We start from the raw sequence: 26,121 nt of genomic DNA, 5'->3' as shown, positions 1-26,121 counted from the left end.
ACGAGATGGTGGCTGCAGAGATAGTGCATACAATGGTTGTAATCTCTTAAAATATTCTAGATTCTAGAGAGGCTGAAAATGGATTGGAGAATTACAAATGCAGAAAGGAGGAAGAGCAGACCATATGAAATGTAAATACGCTCTTCTCAAGCTTACCCCCCCAGTCTAGTTCAGTCGAAAACCACTGAGTCAAGCACTGGAACAACTAAACTTTATTTTTGGATTGTTACAACAAATTCCCCTATACGATACCTAATCTACCGCGGATTCGATCCTTGTATCTGCCTGGCAAAGCCCTTCAGCCTCCTTCAAGCAGAAACACTCCAAATGGTCATGCATTCCCAAGCGCTCTTCCAGAAGATCGATAAAGATCCTTGTGGGGGCTGCCTTTAAGAGGTCCCCAAACTTTGAGGGGCGAACTACATAGGGGTGGTCCCCTTACAATACAATCAAACATATTAATTACAATAATACATTATTGACAGTCCCCCAAACCAATAATAGAATCTCCCATACAATGTTTCAGGAGATGCTTCGGGAAGAAGCTAACTTAACTTGAATAATGCAACATTTACCCTGAAATTCAAACAATCCTTCCAGGACTTAACACTTTTAACCAATCAACAAACAGCAGGGGAACTGTCTAGCAACATTATTTACAATATTTTCAATGCTGTTGCAGTAATCCAATCAACTTCATACATTTTACACTTCCTTGGAGGTCCTCTGCAGAAATCACATTCATTCTGTCAATTGAATCATACATTTCTTATCTGCAACACTGATCTGGACCCTAGACTTACTGGCACCATTCAGAAGTTGGTCTTATTTCTGCAGAGTAAAATTCTGCAGAGTATGATGTATTGTTAGACCAAAATGGCCTAACAACACATGTGTCCTTTATTAAATGTTGGTGCGATTACTGCTCTATTATTGCCAGGATTCACAGAATCACCATCCAAGTTTGGAACATGCTCAAATCCATTATTAGAATCAATAGTAGGACATTTAGAAAGTCATCAGACAATCAAGCAGTTACCATTTTTTAATTTAAATAGAAAAATTGTTTGACAAATCTGCTACACTTCTTTGAGAATGTAAAGGGCCTGGCCCACTTGGGCAACCTAATCGGCGAGTTAAAAATAGTGTCTTCGACCTTCCAGCTCGAGGGCACTCGCCTGGAAAGCCTCGAGCTGGATCGACCGTCCGCGTTGAAACCACAAGCTGCATCGAACGACCGCGCATGCACACATACACACAAACACATCGCGAAGGCAGGGACCAGGGAAAACAGAGGAGCGCTGTCTGCACAATGAAGATGAAGGTAAAACGGCTGCACAGTAACGGTAAGTCCTTTAGAGAGCACGGGGGGGGGGGGGGGGGGGGGGGTGAAGGGGAGAGAAAGGGGAGAGAAAGGGGAGAGAAAGGGTGTTAGAAAGGGTGTTAGAGAGGGGTGTGAGAGGGTGTGAGAGGGTGAGAAAGGGCGAGAGAGGGCGAGAGAGGGCGAGAGAGGGCGAGAGAGGGCGAGAGAGGGCGAGAGAGGGCGAGGGGAGAGAGCTATAGAGGGCGAGAGAGGGCGAGAGAAGGGGGGAGGAGTGGAGACACTTTTAAGCAGTATAATAAAGTTTAGCGGGCATTTTACCTACCGGTAAGTCTTCCTTGGTCCTGAAAACTCCAATGAGCCAATCAAAATGCCCGGTCAGCGAAGGAGATTGCCTACGGCTGCCCTCAAGTGCCTGTAAGTAAATAGCGACCACTCCACTGTACTACGAGTGAAAAAGTCCCATGCCGACCAAATTTTATTTACGGAAATTTTTTCAATACCCTGAAAAATTTTCCGCAACCTAGCTGAGGCTGCGAGTAGGCGGCTACTTCCCTCGAGCATGCAGGAGAGTTCCAGCGACCTCATAGAACCTCCTAGGATCTCGTGTCGACCATGCTGCGAGTTTGAGTCCAGGGCAAACTCTTCTACACTCGCAGACAAGTTCGCCCAAGTGGGACAGGCCCTTAACAGGTTGGACAAAGGGAAACCAGTAGATCTGGCGGATTTCTAGAAGGTATTTAATAAAGAACTACATAAAAGTTTACTTTACTGCATAAATTAAGAACATTCAGGAGGTGGGGGGGGGAGGGGGGATGAATTGATGGGGATAGGCAGTGGCTAACTATCAGAAAACAGAGAGCTTGAATAAATGTGTCTTATTTAGATTCAGTAATTACTTGTGTTCCAGTAGGGTCTACAGTAGTGACCTGGATGAAAGAACTGAATGCACCCTTGCCAAATTTGCCTGCAAAGGAATATAAATGGTTAAACATACAGATGAGTTGGCATTATGGAACATAATATAGGGAAAAGAGAGAGGTTATTTACTTTGGAAGAAATAATGAAAATTATTTGATGGAATGAGACTACAAAATTTTGTGGTACATGAACATTGGGCAATCTTAGTGCATGAGGCATTTAAAGTTAATATTCAGGTACCTGTATAAGAAGTAATTAGGATAGCAAGTGGAATGTTGCCTTTATTGAGAAGGTTAAATGGCATAAAATAGTACTGAATGTTTGGAGGTTTACAGAGCAGTGGTGGGACCATACCTGAAATATTGCATGCTGTTTTTGCCTTGATATCTAAGGAAGATTGTGCTTACATTAGAGAAGGTGCAAAGACCATTACTCGGGTTGATTCCTAAGATGAAAGGATTGATGCATGAAGAAAGGTTGAGCAATCTGGGTCTACACTGATTGGGGCACTGATGAATGAGAAGTGATCTTATTGAAACTTTTATTTATGCCTGTGAGAGTCATAGGCAGGATGGATGCCAAGAGTATGTTCCCCATGGTGAGAGTATCTATAACCTGCAGGATTACTTTCAGAATAAAGGGACATCAACTTCAGTGAGATGACAGGAAGAATTTCTTCTTTGTCAGAGAGTCATGAATCTTTGGAGTTCTCTACTCCATGAGCTGTGCAGATTGAATCTTTAAATCAAAGTCTGACAAATATTAAAATTAGAAGGCAGTGAATGTGATATGGGGATAGAACAGAAAAGTGGTGTTTAAGACCAAGACTGGATTGGCCATGATTTTATTGAATAGTGAAACAAGTTTGAAGGAGAATTGTCTCACCCCTGCTCCTGATTTATTTGTTCATATGTATGTTCTTACAAAAGGACATCAGTTTCGATATATGCACTGGCTGAATGACTGAGTGTAGTGTTTGTTTTCATGCTTTGTTTGGAGTTTATCATTTACTATTTCATTTACTGCATTAGCCTTATAGTAGCCCCTGCAGTGTAGCCAGAGGGGACAGAGGAACCAGAAGGGCTTACATAGACAGGGAGAGGTGCAGGGGCTGGAGGGGGTTACAGAGATAGGGAGTGGAGTAGGGACCAAGGGGGATGGTGTTACATGATAGGAGGTTGCCTATTTACTGACAAATTACCTCCATGTGAAACAAAGTCCACTACCCTCACCTGCAAACCAATGTACTGAAGCCATTGGAGACCATGTTTTTGGTAAATGCCTCTGTGGTTAATTGTGCCACATTAGATTGTGACTCTATAATGTCAGCCAGATTATGCTGTGTCCTCTGTATGTCACTGGTGGAGACCATCTTTAGACTTCAGAGATACAGTGCAGAAACAGGCCGTTCGGCTTACCGAGTCCACACCAACCAGCGATTACCCCGTACACAAACATTAACCTACACACTAGGGAGATTTTTTTTACCAAAGCCAATTAATCTACAAACCTGTATGTGTTTGGAGTGTGAGAAGAAACCAGAGCACCCAGAGAAAACACACACAGTTACAGGGAGAACGTACAAACTCCATTCAGATAGCACCCTGCCTGGGAGGCAGTGCCCCTTCCTGAATGCCAGTGATTTTTTGTAAATACAGACCATTTTTGTATCCATTTTTTTTTTTGCATATGCTGTCATTTATTGTACGTTGGTGTATTTAGTTAGATAATACTTTGGTTTTGGGGTTGGTTTTCTTAGTTGAGTGCTTATCCTGGAGTTATAGCACAAGTGCTTTGTGTTATAATTGTAATTTATGAATGCTGAAGCACAGTATGATGAATCTATTTGTGGCATTTGTTATTTTCTCACATAGAGGAAGACCATTTTGATCATCAAGTCCATGCCAGCAGTCAAAGCTTTCCCATTCTTCACCATTCCCCACATTAATTCCACCACAGCCATGCAGGTGTCTGATTCTCCTGCCGATCTACTGGACTAAAGGACCTTCTTCCCCCTCCCCTTTCTCTCCCCCCACCACACCAGACTAATGGCTGGCTGACATTTTAAATTTCGTTGTACATGGTCCATGTTACAATGACAATAAAGAAACTATTCTATTCTATTCTATTCTAATCTTGTACTGGTTTCTCCACTCCCCTCCACCTGCATCCCTTCCAATGGCTACACAATTCACAACTTTTCTACCCTCAAGTTTCACAATTCACAACTCTTTATCCTTTTTGGGCTCACACCTGTCTTTTCCTCTCTGGCCATTGTCTAACGATCTGCCTATCAAAGAAAACCAGTGTTCATCTATTACTGGCCATGCTCTGTCCTGCCTCTTATCTTTTCCATTGTTCTTCCCCCCCCCCTACAATCTGGCCATAGAAGGGTCCTGTCCCGAAACGTCACCTATCCATGTTACCCTGAGACGCTGCCTGACCCACTGAATGACTCCGGCATTTTATCTTTCTTCTGGACCAGATATAAGTTATGGTCAGCAATTAACCTACCAGCAGCTCTTTGGGATGCAGAATAAACTTGTGCAGTTAGAGTGCAAATTCCACGCAAGCAATACTCTAAGTCAGGTCAAACCTGAGTCACTGGAGCTATGAGGCAGTGGCATTACATGATGAACAGTCAATTATTTTTCAAATGTCACATATCAGTGCTGACTAACCCCAAAGGCTGCTCATTACCAGCCATGTATAATGATTAGAGACGTACACATTTGGGAAAGCTAAAACGATGGAGGAAGTCAGTGTGTAATGACCATGTTCAATTGTTAGTGGCGATTATGCGCATTAACTTTGAAGTGGCAAGCAGTGTGATGCAAATATGTACAGCATTACATAAATAAGACATGGTCAAATGACAGAATGGTGTTATCATGTGGATGTATGCTGTAAGCACCATTTGCAGTGAGTTTGAGTAAGCATCTTATTTGAAGTCCTGTCACTGAAATTGTTATTGCCCATTGAATTTACTAGAACTACAACAGAATCATTGGTTCATTGTAGGATACTTTACAATCCATAATTCAGAACAATGATTTGACAGAAGAAAATTATTTCCTGCAATAAGTTTTCCATCTGATCAAGGCACATCCAATTTTAAGCCATGTTCTTCCATTCAGTTACATGCCTCTCTGGAGATTTACTATTCACTCCTATTGTTAGGATCCAATAACTGTATCAGTTACACATGAACAACTGATCAATAATTTGTTAAATCCATAGTTGATATATTTTGCCCTCTTAAATTATAGAAGAACATTCATGCAGAAATCAATGGATTTGTTTATTTGTAGTTATTATTAAATAACTATATGCATTGAACTACAGATCTAAAATTAAATGTACTAATTCTCATCAGTAGATTTAAATAAAATGTTAATATTCTAAGACTAAACTTTGCTACCCAGAGATAATCTTAGTTTAATCCTTGTGAATTGCATTACTTACTGTTCACACTGTAGTTGATTATTTAATGAGTTCCTGGAAATATTTATCTTTGCTCAGTGTATTTACACTTCAGAGAGTTTAAAACGAAGCAAAAAGAAATAGTCACTCATTTGCATAGAGTGCAGCATTTGGGGTAATCACAGATAGACGGTAATGTCCTTTAAAGATTAAATAAACTTAGTTCGATTTAGTTTCGAGATACAGCGTAGAAACAGGCCCTTCGGACCATCGAGTCTGCACCAACCAGCAATCCTCATCCACTAGCATTATCCCACACACTAGGGACAATTTACAATTTCACCAAAGCCAATTAACCTACAAACCTGTACTGTATCTCTTTGAAATGTTCGAGTAAACCAGAGCACCCTGAGAAAACCCGTGGAGTCATGGGGAGAACGTACAAACGCCGTACAGACAGCTGTGTAGTCTTATAGTCAACTCCATGTTGTCAGGATCGAATCCAGGTCTCTGGTGCTGTAAGGAAATAGCTCTGACACCGCGCCACCGCGCCGCCTTTCATGATGCTCTGTAGTGCTTTGCAGCGCCGAATATAACCCATTTACTAACTACTAGCATCTTTCAGTTAAGGTATTCCTTTTATTTCTATGCAGCTGTGGGTTCAGTTTTCTTCCATAATGACACTCCTGATGTTGACTCCATCTTTGAGTTACTGCCAATATTTTGCTCACAAGGATGAGAGGGTATCTCATTGAAACATATAAGATTGTTAAGGGCTTGGACACATTAGAGGCAGGAAACATGTTCCCGATGTTGGGGGAGTCCAGAACCAGGGCCACAGTTTAAGAATAAGGAGTAAACCATTTAGAACAGAGACGAGGAAACACTTTTTCTCACAGAGAGTGGTGAGTCTGTGGAATTCTCTGCCTCAGAGGGCGGTGGAGGCAGGTTCTCTGGATGCTTTCAAGAGAGAGCTAGACAGGGCTCTTAAAAATTGTGGTCAGGGGATATGGGAAGAAGGCAGGAACGGGGTACTGATTGGGGATAATCAGCCATGATCACATTGAATGGCGGTGCTGGCTCGAAGGGCCAAATGGCCTACTCCTGCACCTATTGTCTATTGTCTATTGTCACACGGTCAGTATCAGAGGTTGACAGTGATTTCTCAGGCTGTTGATTCATTGACGGGGAGAAGGGTTTCAGTAATTCATCGACCCACAAACATGCATTTCATTAGAGACTATTGGACAGTGATCTGAAATCTCTTAACCAGGAGGCGCTAAGGTTGGCTGTAATCTTTGCAGTGGGATCAACTAACCCTGTATCAGCAAAGAACATTGAACATTCAATCCTTCTTAGAAAAATTCTGCAAGTGAATCTAAACATGCTGAACATGGAGAGAGTGCTTTTGTTCCATAGTTAACACTAGAATTAGTTCCTTTTGAATCTGCTCGCAGCTTCTCCTTACTGCTAATGTCCACTTTGAAAATAGACACATAATTCACCTTTTTTGTGACAGGATTGATAGCTTTCTTTCTGGAATAAATACACATGATAAAGAGCTGATAGGGGTTTACTGTAAATCAGAGCACCTTTTAAGATATAACAGTGTAAAGGGGCTGTCCGACTGCAGCGACCTAATTGGTGAGTTTAGAAGAGTTTAAGAGAGTTTGTAAAAGTGTCATATTGAAGACCACCTTCGACTATGTAGAAGACCTCCTTCAACCTCCTTCCACTATGTTGAAGACTAGCTTCGATTAGCTTTGGGAAAATTGGACACCGAATAGTGGAGAGTGAAGACGACCTCCTTCGATCTCCTTCGACTATGTTGAAGACTATCTACGACTACCTTCGTCTACCTTTGATTACTTTTGACTACCCTCGATTACGTACGAATAACATGCCGACCTACTATGACCTACTTCGACTAAACCTTCGAGTAAAAAAAATATAGATTTTTTCCATGGCGACCTTTTTTTACTCGCGGGCATTTTGCAGCATGTTGAAAAATACGCTGCGACCTAGCTGAGGCCTCGAGTACGCGGGGACTACTTTCGAGCCTGAAGGAGAGTTACAAAGACCTCCAAGGACCTTGTGTCGACCATGCTGCGAGTATGAGTCCTGGCGAAACTCTTCTAAACTCGCCAATTTGGTCGCCGCAGTGGGACAGCCCCTTAAGATGTTTCTAAGTGATACCCGTTTCATCTTGGGTTCACCTTATTTCATTAACTATATTCCGACTTGGGACATAGTGATCTTAATCTTACCAAATGCATGTGACTAGAAGAAAGAGCCATTGTGAGCTAATTAAAGCTGTACCTTTGCTTCAAGACTGAGGAATCAATCACATATTCATTTATACAGCATCTGCTATATAACCTCCATTTTTTATTTTGATATTCATTGTCTTCCCCCACAAACTGGTTATACCTTGAGATCTATACAAAGTGCAAAAGGCTAATCTGATTTGAATTACTAAACATGCTCTCTTCACAAATTTGAATAATACTCTCTGTGAAACACAATCAAACGTCATTCTGTCATAAGCTGCACATTAAAACATCTGAGGCTTTATCAGCAATTACTAATGAAACATTATTTATCGATTTGCAAGTCCTCTATTCTACAATATATATTCTGTAAAATGCCTCCTGGCATTGATCTGAAAGTTAAAGACAACCTTTGATGATACATCACATTATTTATTATCTCACTTTAAGTATTCTAAATAGCTATTTACTCTTCTCTGTTTGACAGGTTTACCATAATTTAGGTCGTAACAAATACTTCTGTCTCAGTTTTTACTAAATCATTGATCTTTTTATGACGGCAAGACTTGACTTTTCAATGTTATTCCATCATCCACCCTTTAGAAACTGAATGAAAACGCTACAGCCTCTACATCTTCTTCCATTCATGCATTGGCTGTTAGTCAAGTGTCAATGGAACAATTACATTCTTACTTGCAGCTGCTTAACAAGCCTGTAAATACAATTCACACAGATAATATGTAATGATTTTTTTTTTAATTCAATAAATTAATAACCGTAATTCTAGTGCACAAATGCCCCAAATTCCCAATGCAACCATAGACAGTCAATATTCAGGTAGTACCTCTCTTTTTAAATCCTCCACAAGCTACTGGACTGTAAGAATTTATCAGCCTTCATATCTACAAGATCTTTTGCATGACCTAAAATGTATTTTTCCAGGTTTTGTCTTCATCCCATCAGCTGCCAGGAGTCTAAGCTCTAGTTTCATCCCCAAAGCCGCTGCTTCTATATCTCTTAAAAAATGATCATCACACCATGCCTCCTTGACCAGTTACTTTTTAAATCATCTGGCCTTAACACTATATACCTTAATCATAAATTATGATCGATAACACTCATGTGAGCACATTAATTTTTAATTCATCTAATCACATGAAATATGCTAAATTAGTGTAAGTTGTTCATATACAAGTGCTTATATAATGTTCCAATCTCACTACATGTTTGAAATGTTGATATGTTTGTTTCTCCACTGTTCAAAATAAACAGTTTAAATGAAGTTACCTCATTCAGGTGGCCTGTTACTTTAAGAAGAAATATTCTATGTTTGAAAAATGTTGCCACATGAGTGGGCAGCTTTAACATTCAAGGCTATGCTGCAGCTGCTTGATGAGAATAAAGTTTACACACCTCCATGTTTTACCCACATTATCATTAGTATTCACACATCATTCCATGTGATTATAAGACCTTTTTGCTTGTGGGTGTTGTGATTACCATCAATGTGGGTGGAAAGTGTTTGTCGGGGGTGGGGGGGGTGAAATTAGCATATGCTTGCAATTTGCCAATTTAAAATAAAACTTTCAGCTCCGATCAATTTTATTTAAAGGAACAAGTGTTCTCCCATCATGTACAATCAAAGCTGTGAACTCAGTGTGCCGGGGCTGCAGGCTCTTAGCTACAAAGCAATTGGGGAAATAGGTTAAAGGAACCATTTGCTTTCTTTATTTGACCCATGCCTTGCTGCTAAATCAAATTTCTCCCATGACTTTCTTGCAATAACCTTAAAAATATTTAAGGCCAAACAGAAGAAATGCTTCATGAGAAACATTAGGTCAGATCATGCTGACTTTTGCCAAGGGCTAAATCTGTGCATTCACACTGTTTCTGAACTTCAGATGGAACCTGGTGAGGGCATACAGTCTTGCTGGGTTTCCCAGCATCGTGGCATGTGGAGGAATCGCATCTCCAACCCTCTTCCTGGCTCAGGATCCAAGACCCTACTGATTTCACTGAGCATCATAGGGCAAGAATTTAGAGGGCCAAGTTAATTCCTTTAAAATCTGCTTAAATGTTTTAATCAGTTCTGCGTGTTTTATGTTTTTAGTTTAATTAAAATGTTTTGTGTTATAAAATGTAAATGTTAGAGACATTCTTGAAATCAATGACAAATTTTGCAATGATAAAATCCAGCATACTGGCTGTCAGTGGCTTCAAACGTATTTCAGTGGGGTCTCCTCACAGCACCAAGAGGCTCTGTTGCTGACGAATGAGAAGGTCAGCAAAAAATGTCTACTGCATCCAGCCAAGTTGTGTGTAAGCAAAATTAGACCATGAACTATGGTGTGGTGAGCCAGCATGATCTTGTCCAATGAACCCATGTGCTAAAGTAAGTCAAAAAAATGTTTTTTATCCTGAACAATACAATTTGTTTTGCTAACACTGGGTATGTTGAATGTCCATTGGAGTTACCCAGTGGTGTAGATGGAGATAATTTACAAATGATCAATTGAATGAATGACTAGATTGAGAGACTGCGTGGGCATCTCCTGTTCTTTAGTTTGCAAGTGGATTATTATATATCCTTTGATTAAAATTGGATCATCAACGTGCAAATCAATATGGCTTTCTGCACTGCAAAAAGAGAGAGCAAGAGACAAGTTGAGGGTGGTGGAAATGGCGGAGAATGATGTGTTTGCTGCGGAGGCTGTTGGGGTGAAAGGTAAGGACCAGTAGAACTCTACCCCATGTTTGGCTAGGAGGAGGAAAGAGTGAGAACCCTGAAGTACATAAACGGTGACTTCCATTTTAGCCAAGCCATTGAGGAAATTACATTGTCTTGGGTTGCTTCATGGAACTACAGAATAGATTGCTTGCCTCCTGTTTTAGAACAGCTAGACAACAAGACAAGACAAGATAGTTTTATTGTCATGTGTCCCAGATAGGACAATGAAATTCTTGCTTGCTGCAGCACAACAGAATATGTCAACATAATACAGAACAGGAGGTAAAGGTTCAGTTTCTATATACCATAGACCATATATATACACAATAAATAAACAGATAAAGTGCAATAGGCTGTTATTGTTCAGAGTTTGTTTGATGGCGAGTTTAATAGCCTGATGGATGCAGAGAGGTTGGGACTGAGGCATGGGAATGAACTAGAGGCATGGGAATGAACAAACTAGAATGAAACCTATAAAGTGAGATAGAAATAATAAAATAATATTATGCTGTCGACACCCTCATATCTCAATCTGAAAACAATTTTCCGTGTCATTAAAACAGGCCCTTCAATCCCCAATGTCTGTGCCAAATGCTGTGGTTGGGGGCGGACACTGACCGACATTGCGGAGTCCTGGGGCCCTTTGCCGAGGGCTGCCAGTGTTGAACCTCCACCCGGCGCGGCCTGGGGACGTCGGGAGCTGCGGACTCCGGTGGGAAGCGGCCGATTTGGAGGTCCAAGCCGCTGAGGTTGGCCTCCCGTTCCGACATCGGAGTTCCAACATCACGGGCCTGAGCAGCCGGCTGCCCATAGCGGCGACTGCAGAGGGCTCCGGAGGCCCCGACCACGGGTGAATATCAGAGGAAGAGACTGACTTTGGTGCCTTCCGTCACAGTGGGAAACTTTTGATTCTGTTGGGTGGGGATGTTTTACGTTGTGTTGTGTTCTTTATTTTATTGTATGGCTGTATGGTGATCACATTTCACTGTGACAACTGGCACATGTGACAAATACATGTATCTTGTATCTCTCTTGTCTTGAATATGATGCCTAGTTAAATTAATTTCCTCTGCCTGCACATGATTCATATCCCACCATTCATTGCATTATCATGTGCCTACCTAAAATCCTCCTAAACACCAATATCTGCCCCCAGAACCACCTCTGGCTGCTCGTTACAGACACCCAGCACTCTGTGTAACAATCCTCCCCCACAGATCTTTAAACTTTGCCCCTTTCACCTTAAAGTTATGTTCTCTAGTCTTTGACATTTGCACCTTGGAAAATACTCTATCTATACCTCCCATAATGTTATAGTCTTATATCAAGTTTTCCCTCAAACAATCCAAGTATGTCCAATATCTCCTTGTAGCTAATACCCTCATGAAAGCAGCATCCTAGTAAAACTTTTCTTCACCCTCTGCAAAGCCTCCACATCCTTCCTGTAATTTGACCAAAACTGCACACAATACTCAAAATGCAGCCTAACCTAAGTCTTATGAAGCAACATCATGACTTCTTGTCTCTTATACTCAAAGCCCTGACAAATGAAGGCAAGGATATTATATGCATTTTTCACCACACTATCTACTTGTGTTGCCATAGCAGAGAGCTATAGCTTGGACACCGAGATCCATCTGAACATCAATGCTGATAAGGGTCTTGCCGTGAACTGTATACTTTCCACTTACATTCAACCCCCTAATGTGCAACACCTCACACTTGTTTGGGTTAAACTCTATCTGCCATTTTTCTGCCCATTTCTGTAGCTGATCTATATCCCGCTGTACACTTTGACAACCTCCCTCACTGTCTGCAATGCCATCAGTCTTGGTGTCATTTACAAACTTACTAACCAACCCGTATACATTTATGTCCAGGTCATTTACATATATGGCTTTCCTCTGGGTGTTCTTGTTTCCTCCCTACATCCCAAAGACATGCAGGTGTGTAGGTTAATTGGCCTCTGTAAATTGCCACAAATGTTTAGGGAGTAGATATGAAAGTGGGATTACATAGAAATAGTATGAATGGGTGATGGATGATCGGCATGGACTTGATGAGCCAAATAAACTATTTCCATGCTGCACTTTTCAATCAATTCAATCAAAATTACAAACAACAGAGGTCTCAACACAGATCAATGCAGAACTCTATTTGTCACAGACCTCCAGGCAGAATAACCCCTTCCCTCTACAACCCTCTGTCTTCTATAAGCCAGTTCTAAATCCATATGACCAACTCACTGTGTATCCCATATATTTTATTATTTTTGGTACCTTATCAAATGCCTAGCTGCAATCCACCTAGACATCATCCATCACCTTTACAAAAACCTTGATCAAGTATGTAAGAGATTACCCACTGGGTACAAAGCTCTCTGACTGCATTTAATTAGCCATTCCCTTCCAAATCTGAGTAAATCCTATCCCATAGAATCCGCTCCAACAGGTACCATATACTGACATGAAGCCCCTCAATTCTCTCCACTTCCCTACTTAAACAAAGGAACAACACTGTCAACTTTCCAATTCTCTGGTATTGAACCTATGGCTAGAGGGGATGCAAATATCTTTGTCAAGGACCTGCCAATTTTCTCTCTTGCTTCTCTTAATAATCTGGAATAGGTCCCATCAGGCTCTGGGAATGTATCCACCAGTGCTCTTCAAGATCCCCAATAATGACCTCCTTTTTTATCACAAATTGCCTGCATATTCTATGCACTAATCTCAATACTTGTCAGAGTCAGTCAGAGAAGAATGGTGTAAGAAGGGCAGGGTGGTAGACCCAGAGGTTCTTAATTGTTATTGTTGTATGGCTGATTAATTAAATACCTATAGCTTCCTGTCCAATAATATCCATCAAATATGTCAACATGTGAAAATAAGCCAATAATCTACATTGAAAACTTGGGAACCAATTTTCTGCTTCTCTTCTAACATCTATAGAAGTAGTTTAGTAATTAGATATTATAGGCTTAACATCATATAGGTTAACTATAGGTTAAACATCATATGCCTCAAAATTAAAAGGTGCCTGGATTGTGGCAGTTAACAGTGTGTTTACAACAGATAAACGATGACTGATTAAAGCTAATTGCTGAAAAGTTGAGTCAAGTAAAACCCCAAGGTGTCGTATCATGGCTTTCCCTTGCACATCAGAAAAGTGTGGTATTGGGCTCATGTCCAGGATGGCATAGCATAGTATGGCACAGAGATGAGTATTGATCTGGGGACAATGATTGGGGACAATTAAGTAGTTTAGTAGATGGGTTGTGCTGAGTGGATGCAAGAGAGATGTCTAAGTTAGTGAGGAGATGGAGAGAGGTAAATGTGAGGAGTTAGCAGGAAGATTTGAATCAGTAATCATGGAAGGCAGTGGATGGTTGAGGGTAGGAGTGCAAACTGGAATCAATCTATAGTGAACGTGGTCAGTTTTGGGGGAGGGGGGAGAAGAGTTGGCTCTGCACATCGACGGATGGGAATATAATCAAGGTAATAGATCAGTGGGTAGATGGAGGGGTTGGTTGATCACAACAGTCTCGCACTTGGGGTTTGTGGTAAGTGATTGCACTGGCAGGTAAATACAATACTTAAAGGGCACCAAGCGGAGGAGGAGCATCACCAGCACCCAGCGGTGACTTACACTGGCAGGTCCTCTAAGTTACCCTGAAGCAGCCTTTACAATCCTGATTAGCATATCCACATATCATAGATAATGGGATTATTCCTGAATATACTATAACTGAGAATACAATGTGACAAACCTACCAAGAAAAATATTTGCAATTTTCTGGTTTTATCTTTAATGAAAAATAACTTTTTTCTGTCAGTGGCTTCCTGTGCGAACCCCTCTCCCATTCTTTGGCTACTAATTGTTTTCGTCCTCTACTCCCGACAATATTCTCCTTCTCTCCAAGTACAACAACTGCCTGCCCTTCGGGCCAGTGTTATTACTCCAGCAGCAGCAGCAGCTGCAGGCTGCAGCAACTCCTGCTTCCGTTTTGCCTCCTTTCCTTTGGGTTATCTCTGCTGTTCCTGTTCTCTCTGCTCTTCCTGATGGCAAAGAGTCTGCTCTATGTGAATTCAGAATCAGAGCACTAAATAACCGATAACGAATGCCAGCATATTTGCTGCCCCTTCTCAGCTTACGGGTTATCACTTGTGAGACAACGATTGAAATCATTGCAGCTCAAACACGAAATCTGTGCCGGGTTTAACGCTCCGCATGTATCTGTTCTCACGTTACTTCATCTCACCTTCTGCTCCTTCCTCCAGCTAATACTTATCTAGCCTCCCTTTCAATGTTATTTACATCAGCCACTCCACGTGGTACCGAGTCCTCTGCTCTCACAGTATGTAGTGCCTTGGCTCTCTGAAGTAGAGCCAAAATGTTCGAAGTTTTTTTTTCGCACTTAAGTCAGGTGTTTCCACACCACAATAAATAAGGGAGAGAAGAAAAAAACACACTTAAAATTCTGTTTTGTAAAGTGCCATAAAATAAAGCTTTGAATAAACATGAGTTTGACACGTTTTAAATATAACCCAGAATAAATTATGTATCCGTTCTGCTGACTGCAGTGAAAACAGACTGTCAAAGAGTGCCTGCCTGAGCGGTCGAAACAAAACTCTCATCAGCCTGTGCAGTTGCAACGCATACTAGCACAATTTACTAAGGTGTGAAAAACATGTGATTGTAGATAAATTATCCACATGAATGAGAATCCCTCACCAGAATGTGCAATAATGTACTAGTAGCTGATCCGTTCTACTTACAGGAGGCAAAGCACAGGAAATATATGCGAGCTTTGCAGCAAATACTGGGCAAAATCATCCCTACGTAATGGATTTCATCTATAAAACGAGTGTTGTAAACACTATTCAGCTTTCTTCATTATTCCCCCACAACAGATTCCTACCTCTCTCCAGACTCATCTGTAAGATCGGCACCGTCCGCTTCCCGTGTTTCTTTGTTTTCTTTTTCTTCTTCTTTAAGTGAGTCATCTGGTGCTGGAATTTGAGAGAGCCCTTCGTTCTCCGGTGTGCGTGAAACTATATTGAGCTGATGGCATGGCTGACTGTCGGGTCTGTTGTAAACTGGCCCTGGTACAGGTGCCAGTAAACTGCTTATCGGGCTGCTGTTTTTCCTGAGCCCATTTCTGTCCCGAGAGTGGCTTTTCAACCTGTTCTGACCCATGCCACGGTGCTCAAATCCCTCCTGCTGGAGGCAGCCCGTGTTACCAGAAGAGCCCTGCGAGGGGTGGCTGAACCATTTCCATCTCAGTCTCAGAATTTGCTTCATGTCAAACTCCTTCCTCCCGGATACAGGCATCATTGTCCAAGAGAATTTTAAACTTGTAAATGGATGTTAGCTTCTAATTCCTGCTTCACGCCTCTGCACCGAATCCTTTCAGTGGAGAAACCAAAAAGAACAAACCTTTCTTGTCTGAGCAGCAGTACACAGTACTGCAAGCACTCACAGCAAACACTAAGCTGCTGCTAACTGTGTAGGTGGGATAGCATACTGACAGGATGATGAGGTCAGCCCTTAAACGAGTAAATCAGATTAACACAGGAAGACAGCTACCAAAACTCCAACCAGCAGCTTGTCTTACATGCAGCTGAATACAGACGTACTGACACTGTCCTTTGCAAGATCCCATCTGCTTTTCAGAAATACGAGCCGTAACATTAGATCCAGGAAGCCATACAATGAAATACTGGGCTTGTGATTCCCGGGAAAAGTAAATGCAGCCAGCGAATATTGCCATCCTTTTTTCCACATGACAGTCACATTCTCTCACTAAAAGACTGAATCAACAATAAAACATTTCCCCCCCCCCCCCCCCCCCCCAGTCTGACTGTAATGGTCCCTTGACTTGCCTTGTCACTTTCTTTACTGGAAAGAGGGTCAAAAGGCTAGTGTCATGCCCTGCCACACACTAAACAGCAGTTCAAAGTAGTGAGAAAGAAGAACGGACTAAGTTAATTATGTTGTTTTGTGATGTGATTAAATTAGGGCAAAGGATGTATAAATTTCAAAGTGCCATTGATCGTGCACAGTTTCGCCGTATGATGTATGATGTGGCGGGATCACTGAATGCAAGTGTTAGCTTTTTTTAATTTAAAAATAGCTGAAGATGTAATGTCTCCCGATGCAGAAAATCACTTTTGATTCATGGCTTCCTTGTATTTTGTCAGCAATAAAAAAAATCCCAAATGACAACTTTATTTGAATGCCTCAGGTTTTATTTTAATCAGAGGGATGAAAAAGAGGCAATTTTACTCCAAAGTGCCGATGGGTAAAACCCTCAGTAAACCATCTATTAAAATAATGTCCCACATTCAGAAACTCTGGCTGCCATTAATTTTGGAGATCAGAAAATTATATTCTTTAATTTAGGGGTACACCTTTACCCCAGCTATATTGCAAAAGAAAATCACAGATTCAATCTTTCTCAATTTGTCATTATAGGATGTTGTAGAATTAATAAATCGCCCAGTTTGGTCTTCTTTTATACAGTGACGCAAGTACACTAAAAAATGCAATCAAAAACAGGGCTGAGCTTGTGACTCCTCGAAAAATAGCACACACTGGAGAAAAGCCAACAATTTACTCACCCCAAGGGAGGTGATTTTTGAGGGCTCTTTCAGGCATTAAGGAGCCTCTGAAGTGCAATAGCTTGGGTATTGAGCTGGTTAACCTGCCTTCAGTCCAATTACCAACTTCGCACATAAATTGAAGTTTCCTGGAATATCGTTGTAGGACTGATTGCCACTTAAATAGTCTGATCGCATTCAGTAATGGGGCCAGTTGTTGGACCACACGTCTCCCGATCGTGTCTCTCAAAAGTGATTAGTTGATTTGAAGTAAACAGGTAAATTCTTGAGAGACTATAATTGAACCACCTTAATGGACAGTTAGTGAGTTAACTGGAGGAACAGTGTGTGGGCCTTTGGCATCTTGCCAGGCGCTGGAGGGGGGCTGGAGGAGATCATGTGGCTAGTTATAGCTGCTTCAACTGCTACAAGGGAGAGGGATCAGGAAATCAAGTGACACTCCTTGCCCCTGCACGTGTCCAACATCTTCTTTGGACCTTCTCGCCAGGATTACTGGTGGTAAATCTGAGATTCTGCACAACCTTTACCACATGAGCCATTCCAAATCTGTGGCTCATCCACTTCAATCTTCCTTTGAATAGAAGTGGATACATAGGACCCATGTATAGCTCTGCAAAACATAACTTTTACTCGTAATTTATGCAATAAATTTGCAGGTATCTGCTTTAGTAGTGTCAGGCAGATTCAAATTGAGGTATTCAGCAATTTGGAAAAAAATCTAATGCTTAAACCCAACTGTGAACAAGGCATGTCTTACTATACAGGCTCTGGAATGCTCAATGGGAATGTGTGATCATGATATCAATTGGTACATAAGATTTATCTAACAATGGTTGTGCCATTTTCAAACTGAGCATTTTACAAACAGTCCTCTTAAGAGGCACATGTTCAGCAGCTGAACAATTGAAAGGGATGGTACTTTGCTTACTGGTTAGTTGCAAACCTGGAAGTGTTTGTTGCTTTCTTGAGTTGTTCCAAGTTACAGAAGCCTTCAGCAAATGGGTTGATAGGCACTCAGTCAGTCAATATGTGCATCACTTCACGAACCATGCATTGCATCTTCAGCGGCCATGGGAGGCCTTCATGTTCAGCACTGAATTTAATCAGCAGGCAATCATTAAGAATATGTAACATGGTTTGTGTTCTGCCATAGTCACAACATGGATTGTTGCAAAGACTCCAGTAGAGGTTGGCAGCTTTCAGACTTTGCCCTGTCTGACAATATTCAGCAAAGTCCACTGCTAGCATGGCAAGTGAGAAGGTCCACATTCCTCTGCTATTTAAAAAAACTATTTTGCACTTATATTATGCCTGAATAACCTTTTGATCCCTGTCGCCATCTTCATTCAACTTGACTGTCACTCCTTTTGCCATTTAATCACACCTGCCTTCCATTCTTTCACACTTTCCCTTGCTCCTTTGCTCTGCTCTCTGCTCTTAAAACCTGTTCCAACCAGTTCAGATGAGCGATCAATGACTTGATACATCAACGCTGTTTCATTCTTCTCAGTTTCTGTCTGACATCCTTCATATTTCCAGCATTTTCTGTTTTTAATCACATGTTCATCGCTCTCAGCTGAGACTGACAGAGAGACTGTGTAACTTTGTTAGGATTGAAAGTGTGCCTGTGGTGAAGGATGACATTAACTGCACATACATTACTTCATGCTTGTTGCGTGGCAAGTTTGCCTTATTACCAGACCCACAGATATTCTGCTCCTTCTGTGAACATCCAGTGAGTCATGTAGTTCAATCCTTTGTATTCTGACAGAAATTATGCCTTTATTCTGTTGTATATCTTATATGTGACTCAAGGCAAGCTGTGGATTGAAACTGGTATGTTTGCTCATGCACATATGTACGAGATACGTGCAGTGAAAGTCATGCCAGCATGCAAACTAATGGAGGAGATCATTGTCCTTCCACAACAACACCTCTGGTACCTCATTACATAGGAAGAGCTGTACATTTCCAAGCAGAGTGTGGGCATCGTGATTCACGTTAGTCTGTGCACTATTTAACGTCACCAGCATTGGATGGCACCAGTTTCATCCACTGTACAGCAAGCAGCTGATGATAAGGATCACAAAGTAGAGAAGGAAGAGGAGAAGAAAGGAAAAAAATGGTCTAAACTCGGTTCTGCGTTGACAGTCCATAAAAAAAGTCATTTGAAGCTCATAATCAGTCAATATAACTTCAGTTTTCCATTAAACCCCTCATTTCCCTTGCATGGCATTCCTTTAATCATAATGCCATTTGCCTTTGCAAGATAAATATTCCACACTGGATTTACATATGTTATAGCAAAAGATACATATACCCAATAGATCACCCCTCATACTCAATTGGTGCCTGTCTTTTATGTGGCTGTTCCAATTACATTGTACCCATTAAATGCAACCCAAATGTGTCTGCTGACTTTCAGTGAAGGAGGGTACAAAAGGGTTTGTAGAACGGCACCACATGGCCCTATAACACAATCGTGCCACACAACCTGCTGTCCTCTGCACAGAAAGTCAGGAGCTTCAGGACAGTCATTTCAGCATCAATCCCTCTCCTGCCAAGCAGAAGACACAAATGTTTGAAAGAACATACTACCAGATTCAAGAACAGCTTATTCCTGCTGTTATCAGACTCGTATACCTCCCATATACTAAGGATAAATTTCAATCTTCCATTCTACCTTGCTGCAGGTCTTGCAGTTTTTTTAAATCTGTATTTTTTCGATAGCTGTAACACTATATTAGAGCATGGAGCATTGAACAGAACAATGCAGGAAAAGGCACTTCAATCCACGATAGGCACAAAAAGCTGAAGTAACTCAGTGGGTCAGACTAAGAAAAGGAATAGGTGTGCTGTTGGTTGAGACCACTACTTCAGACCACGATGTCCGTGTCAAACATGATGCAAGTTAAATTAATATCCACTGTCTGCTTGTGATCCACATCCCTCCACTCCCTGCATATCTATATCCCTATATTCTGCACTCTTTTTCCTTTCTGTTTTTGCACTACCTGTTGTACTCATGGGAGGCATGATTGTACTCGTGTACAATATGATCTACTTGGATATACAATTGTTTATCACAATATCTCAGTATATGTGACAGTAATAAAGCAGTACTAATGCCAGCTGAGGCAGGCCAACTGTCAGCATGCAGCAAGAGCACAGTAGAGGAGAGGAATAATTAATAGTATCTTCTTGATGGAGAACAGTCTGTTCATGATCCACACTTTGGCTCCTGCTCCCCTGGGATGGAGCAACAGCCATCCGAGCAACCTGCGAGAGGATAGGTTTTGAGCGTGCAATGACAACTTCAAGATTCATTGCATTTTATAATTGACGGCAACAGTGAGATGTCCGGTACTTGCTGTCTATGCTGCAATGGAGGCTGAGACATCACCCCTTAGACACTGTAGGCTGACTGGGTGGATGAGTGTGCGCATGGAATCTCATTGCTTCAAAGACAAGCCCCAGGCTCTGCATAAAATCCCATTGGTTCCACTATGCTCCATGATATTGACAACACCTTCCCACAGGTCAGCAATGCACAGGCATTTCATTGTACGAACTAACCAGCCCTCTTCTGAAGCTTGCACCATGAAAGTTTACACTTAAATCTCTGCAGCAGAACTCTGTACAATCTTATAACCTTCAGAGTTAAAAAACATTTCATCTAATCTTGGCTCTGCCCAGATTATGGCCCATTTGCGTTAAATATTTCCTCATATCCGAACCCTTCCTCTGTGCTATAACATCTATGGCATGTGCCTGCTCTGGTGGTTGAAATGTGAATGATCATTATTGCGTTAAGTTTAATTTATTTAGAAGATACAATGTTGAAACAGGCCCTTCGGTCCATGGATCCACGCCGACCAACGGTCACCTGTATACTAGTTTTATCCTACAAATTATGGACAATTTACAGAAGCCAATTAACCTAAAATGATGCACATCTTTGGAATGTGGTAGGAAACTGGAGCACCTGCAGAAAACTCAAGCAGTCACAGGGGGGACGAACAAACTCCATACAGACAGCACCTGTTGTCAGGATCAATCCTGGGTCTGTGGTGCTGTAAGGCAGAAACTTTATTGCTGCACCACTGTGCCCCCCTTAATAAAAAAACACTTGCAGTTCATCTACTGTCAGGCCACGTTGCATCTACCAGATCTCAATAATGAGGAAGTCCAGCATTGGTTTGCAATATGCATGTTTATATTATAACAGATAGTGGATTGAGTGTTAGGTGAAGTGGGAGCAAAAGGATTCACGTTGGATGTTTTTACACTCAGCGACATGCACTTCCAATAATGGCCAACATTACTTCCTCCCCACTGGAGAGTGAACATCCAAACAAACTTAACCCTGCATCTGCACTACCACTTTGCCTTGCAAGTGATCGGGTGTGTTTGTGAAATGTCTGTATGACATGGCTGTCATGGTTGAATAGTTGAAATAGTTGAATGTTTTTGAAAGTCTGAAGAAGGGTCTCGATGCGAAATGTCGCCCATTCTTTCTCTCCAGAGATGCTGCCTGGCCTGCTGAGTTACTCCAGCATTTTGTGTCTACCTATGGTTGAATAGTTGGCAGGTTGTGGTAGGTGTACGTGAGTCTTAAAACAGTGCTCTGTGTGAGAGTGAAATGTACATGAGCTTTGGACATGAACCTTGGTTCATATCACGTTGGTAGGTGACTGGTAAGGGCACAGAAAATTGAGCTTTCCTTGCAGTTAATGATGTCTTTGGAGAATGTTTAAGGATGCATTCACTGATCTTAACAGTCAGGTGATGTCACTGAAATCCATGTCCTCTCATAGACATTCATGGCCCTTTGTCCTGACTACATGTGGCCAGGTGGGTGGGAATACAAGATTGGATTTCTTGTTCACACATCCTCCATCTATGGTTCCTGTGCAGCATCCCAAAGTCCATTGAGCCCACTCCCATCCCCATTGTACCATTGTTGAATGTTTCCATTGACAAGTTTACTTCTTGCTTAACCAGGGTTATGTAGGTTAGCGGTTAACTTATTAAAACATGAAATCTCTTTGAAACTCATACTTTTAAAACCCAGAGTCTCTTTGCAACAACATGGTGAAAACATCCTCTCCACATCCACTCTATCCAAGCCTTTCACTATTCGGCATGTTTCAATGAGGTCCCCCCTCATCCACTTAGAGACCTTTTAAAGGACGGACAAAATAGAAGCCTGTCCCAGAAACTATGCCAACTTCTCCCGATAAAGGCAAAATATTTCTACAGAAAAATATAGAGCGTTGAAGGTAGATATGCACAATGTTTATTTTTTGTTAAATGGCAGATGCTGGAATTCTATACTGAAGCAAAAATTGCTGGAAATTCTCAGCAGGTCAGGTAGCACCAGTGGAAAAAGAAACATAATCAACCTTTCAAAATAACTCAGCGTTAGTTTTCACATATTCCATATATAAATATATATTCTGTTATTTAGAACAGTGCAGTCATAATTATCAGGCATAGTGTCCTATCTTTTCCATTTTGATCGAGTATATTGTCATTAAACATAAACAGTGACATGAAAAAAATGAAATGAAATGATTCAATTTATTGTCATTGTCAGTGTACAGTACAGAGACAACGAAATGCATTTTTAGCATCTCCCTTGAAAGGGAGACACAGGGCGTCGCGGTGTGCCCGCGCCTGCCGCCGTAATTACATTCCATTACACACAGGCAAAGGTGGGTGAAGTGTCTTGCCCAAGGACACAACGACAGTATGCACTCCAAGCGGGATTTGAACCGGCTACCTTCCGGTCGCCAGCCGAACTCTTAGCCCATTGTGTTATCTGCCGCCTATGTTTCAGACAGAGCTGATACAAAGCCATGCCATCATAAATACGTCTATCTTTTTTATTTTTGTCGTCTATGTCAGATTGCAGCAGCACTTTCCCATCAAAGGGGGGCTGCGAGAACTGCATGTTCGTAAAATTTCTAGTTTTTTTGCATGTGCCCAAATGTGTGTCAAAATGGTGAGGGGGGGTTTCACCCGCCTCCATACGCCTTTTTTTTTTTGTTTTTTTTAATGGTCAAAGGAGGAGTCTGTGTGTTTCAAAATATGTGGTGTGTTATTGGTGAGGGGTGGTGCTCCGAGGGGGTTGTCACATGACACAGAAGGGCAACCTGAATGTCTTCATGGAGGCGGGGCTATTTTTAAACGTGGAGTTTGCAGGTGTCAATGGTCAAAATGGGGGGGGGAAATGAAACTTTTGAAGATTTCTCGCACAATGGACAAATGGTTATGGCCAGACAGGAGACATAACACGGAATGTCACTTGTTAGTTTGCCTAATTTTTTTCTCCAACGTTTTTTATCAGTGTTGCTCGGGGACTGTCCAAATGGGGGGATCTTGGTGCAGGGGTCAATGAAACGTTGGGGATGTTGGAGGGGAAGTTTTAGTTATGGGGGGGAAGTTGTGTGGGATAGCACTGGACCCAAGAGCGTTGGATTTTTCCTGGCTCGGGGGTTTGGGTTGTGGGAGGCGGCGGTATGGAGGGTCCCATGTGGAAACCTCCACTGCAGCCTACTGTTGTGGGGAATTGAAATTGGGGGCTTTTGGGATTTTCAGGGCAGCGTGGACTTTTCATCAACGGTGCGTTGTGGTGAGGGGGCTGTGGGGGGGGGGTTGTTGTGGGGGGGTAAGATTATGGAGGCGGGGGGTTGTGGGGGAGGAGGGATTGTGGAGGTGGGGGGTTTGTGGGAGGGGGAGGTGTGGGCGGGGGGAGTACATGTGGTTGGGGGGTGTGTGGGCAGGGGGTGTTGTGTGGGGGGAGAGGGGTGCGTGGGCGGAGGTGGTGGGGGGGAGTGAGCTCGGAGAAAAGATGGAGGAAGAGCCACGGGAGTATCATGGTGGAGGGGGGGGGAGGAGCCAGCGAGGGGGACCAGAGGGGTAGTGGCTGGAATTGGCGGTGCAATGGGGACGCCGGGATCAGTCTCAGCGTTCCATTTGGCGACATCGGCGTCATCTCCGACTCTGGGCTGGGCTGGGCTGTGTCCCCCAGGCTGGTCTGGGCTGCGTCCCCCACGCTGGTCTGGGCTGGGTCTCCAGTACTGGGCTGCTCGGTGCGGGGCTGCATCGAGTCCCTCTGAAAATTGTGTCTGGTTGGAAACCTCCACTGACAGTCCTCAGCTCCAGTAAAGACGCGATTGGGCAGGAAGGGGCCGACCGTCCCGGGAATGACAGGGGAAGTGACTAATCCGCGTGGCGCTGACTGGCAGGAGAAGAGATCGATCTGCGCATGTGCGGTTTTTGAGATTTTTTTAAACCTTGCTCACTTTTACGACATGCAACTGATTGGAACAAAACTTGGTGTACTTGCAGCACAGGAGAACGGTGAGTGAACTGATGAAAAATCATAGCGCTATCGCGAACCGTTTTTGCGCAAATTGAAAGACCGCGCAAACCGGAAGATAAGATCAGAGTTTTAGTTATGTATAGAAGATATACTTTATAACACTCCAACTTGGTCTACAATCCATTATATACTATATGAAACAAGCTGATGGATAACACAGTTACTGCATTTATCATAATCAAGTTATATTTGTCCTACATGTGCTCTAATGCTAAACGTTTGTATTAGAAACACATTGTATGGAGACTTACTTTTGGTTTCTTCTTTTGCCCAAAATGTCAACATGGTGCCTGATGTGCAGTTCCATGATACATTTTTAAACATGCAATAACACTCAAAATAATATTCAAAAATGCAGTTTGAAGAGGAGTCTGAGAGAGGTTGTGGTGTGTTGTGAGATCTGCTTGCTGATTCACTATGCTCCAGAATTAAAAATCTAGCCTGCACTTTTGAAGAGGCAAATTGTTGTCCAATTTCTATGAACTTTGGGAGTTGTTTTCCTAAACATGATTATCATCTGAGTGTTGATTTGAAAGGTTGCATTCTTCAACTTACTATGTGGCTTATTCCACATTACCACTGGTGTGTCACTTCCTGCCTTTGTTTATGTCTGGATTTTGATTGCAGAAATTGTATTTACTTCTGCTGGTGTCACTTGAAGCAGCCAACGGGGGAACAGTTGAAACTGATTTAGAGGGATTCCTACATTTGAAAGAGAAAGCCCACTCACGAAGAAACAAGCACGATTATGTAACTTCACCTCAGGTGTACAAATGTACCTAAATTGTCCCAGGATTCGCCTTGCAGGTACAGCTAGGCTCACTGTCAAGAAGTGACCTGTCTCCACTATTTCAAACAGAGAGGCAGAGACATATAAACTCCTGGAATCAAAACTCCCAGCAACTCAGAATCAAATCAGTGTGACAAACTGACCAGTGCACTGAGTAAGTAAAGGAGGCTTTTGTTTGTAAAGAACAACATATTTATCATTTTCTCTGTGGAGCTGGAACTTTGCTGAGTTCAAAGTCAAAATAATGCTGGAAAGCTAAAATGAAATGAGAAAATGATTGAGCATGTCAGAAAGTATAATTGGCAAGAGATTTCTAAAGAAAGTGATTAATAAATGCTGCCTGGCAGCTTAAGGTTTTTTTTTTTTTAAAGTCTACACTGAGGGTGTGCGTTAAATTAAAATGATTTGTGGAGTTAATTCAAATATTACACATTGTACTGAATAGTTCTCCATTCTGATTTGTTTTCAATTATTCAATTTGAAATTAACTGCCATTTTTAAGAAAACTATCTCATTGCCTATGTAAAGCTCAGGTCTGCCAATTTTGTCAGTCACACCTATGAAGGATGATGTATTGTTTGCTCTGTTGAATATATGCCATATGGTGATCAGTATGGCAACAGTTTACATGCCTGCAGATCAAAGTTAGATTTGTGGA

The 26,121-nt window shown here is 42.0% G+C and overlaps 1 protein-coding gene across 2 annotated transcripts in view; it reads right to left on the bottom strand.

The window, feature by feature from the left end:
- Positions 1-26,121, bottom strand: part of LOC129702230 (kelch-like protein 4) — a 331,010-nt gene that overhangs the window by 123,810 nt on the left and 181,079 nt on the right. Inside the window, exon 1 of one of the 2 annotated variants that reach the window (XM_055643887.1) lies at positions 15,582-16,423. The exons of the other annotated variant lie outside the window; for it this stretch is intronic. Within the exon in view, the coding sequence (XP_055499862.1) occupies positions 15,582-15,997 (416 nt within the window). The 5' untranslated portion in view covers positions 15,998-16,423. Of the gene's footprint in view, positions 1-15,581; positions 16,424-26,121 lie in introns of those variants that run through there. 2 annotated transcript variants of the gene reach the window in all.

The sequence above is a fragment of the Leucoraja erinacea genome, chromosome 12 (assembly GCF_028641065.1).
Source record: "Leucoraja erinacea ecotype New England chromosome 12, Leri_hhj_1, whole genome shotgun sequence".
Lineage (NCBI taxonomy): Eukaryota > Metazoa > Chordata > Chondrichthyes > Rajiformes > Rajidae > Leucoraja > Leucoraja erinaceus.
Note: the sequence above shows the minus strand (reverse complement) of the source record. Positions and strands in the feature narration are given on the sequence as shown.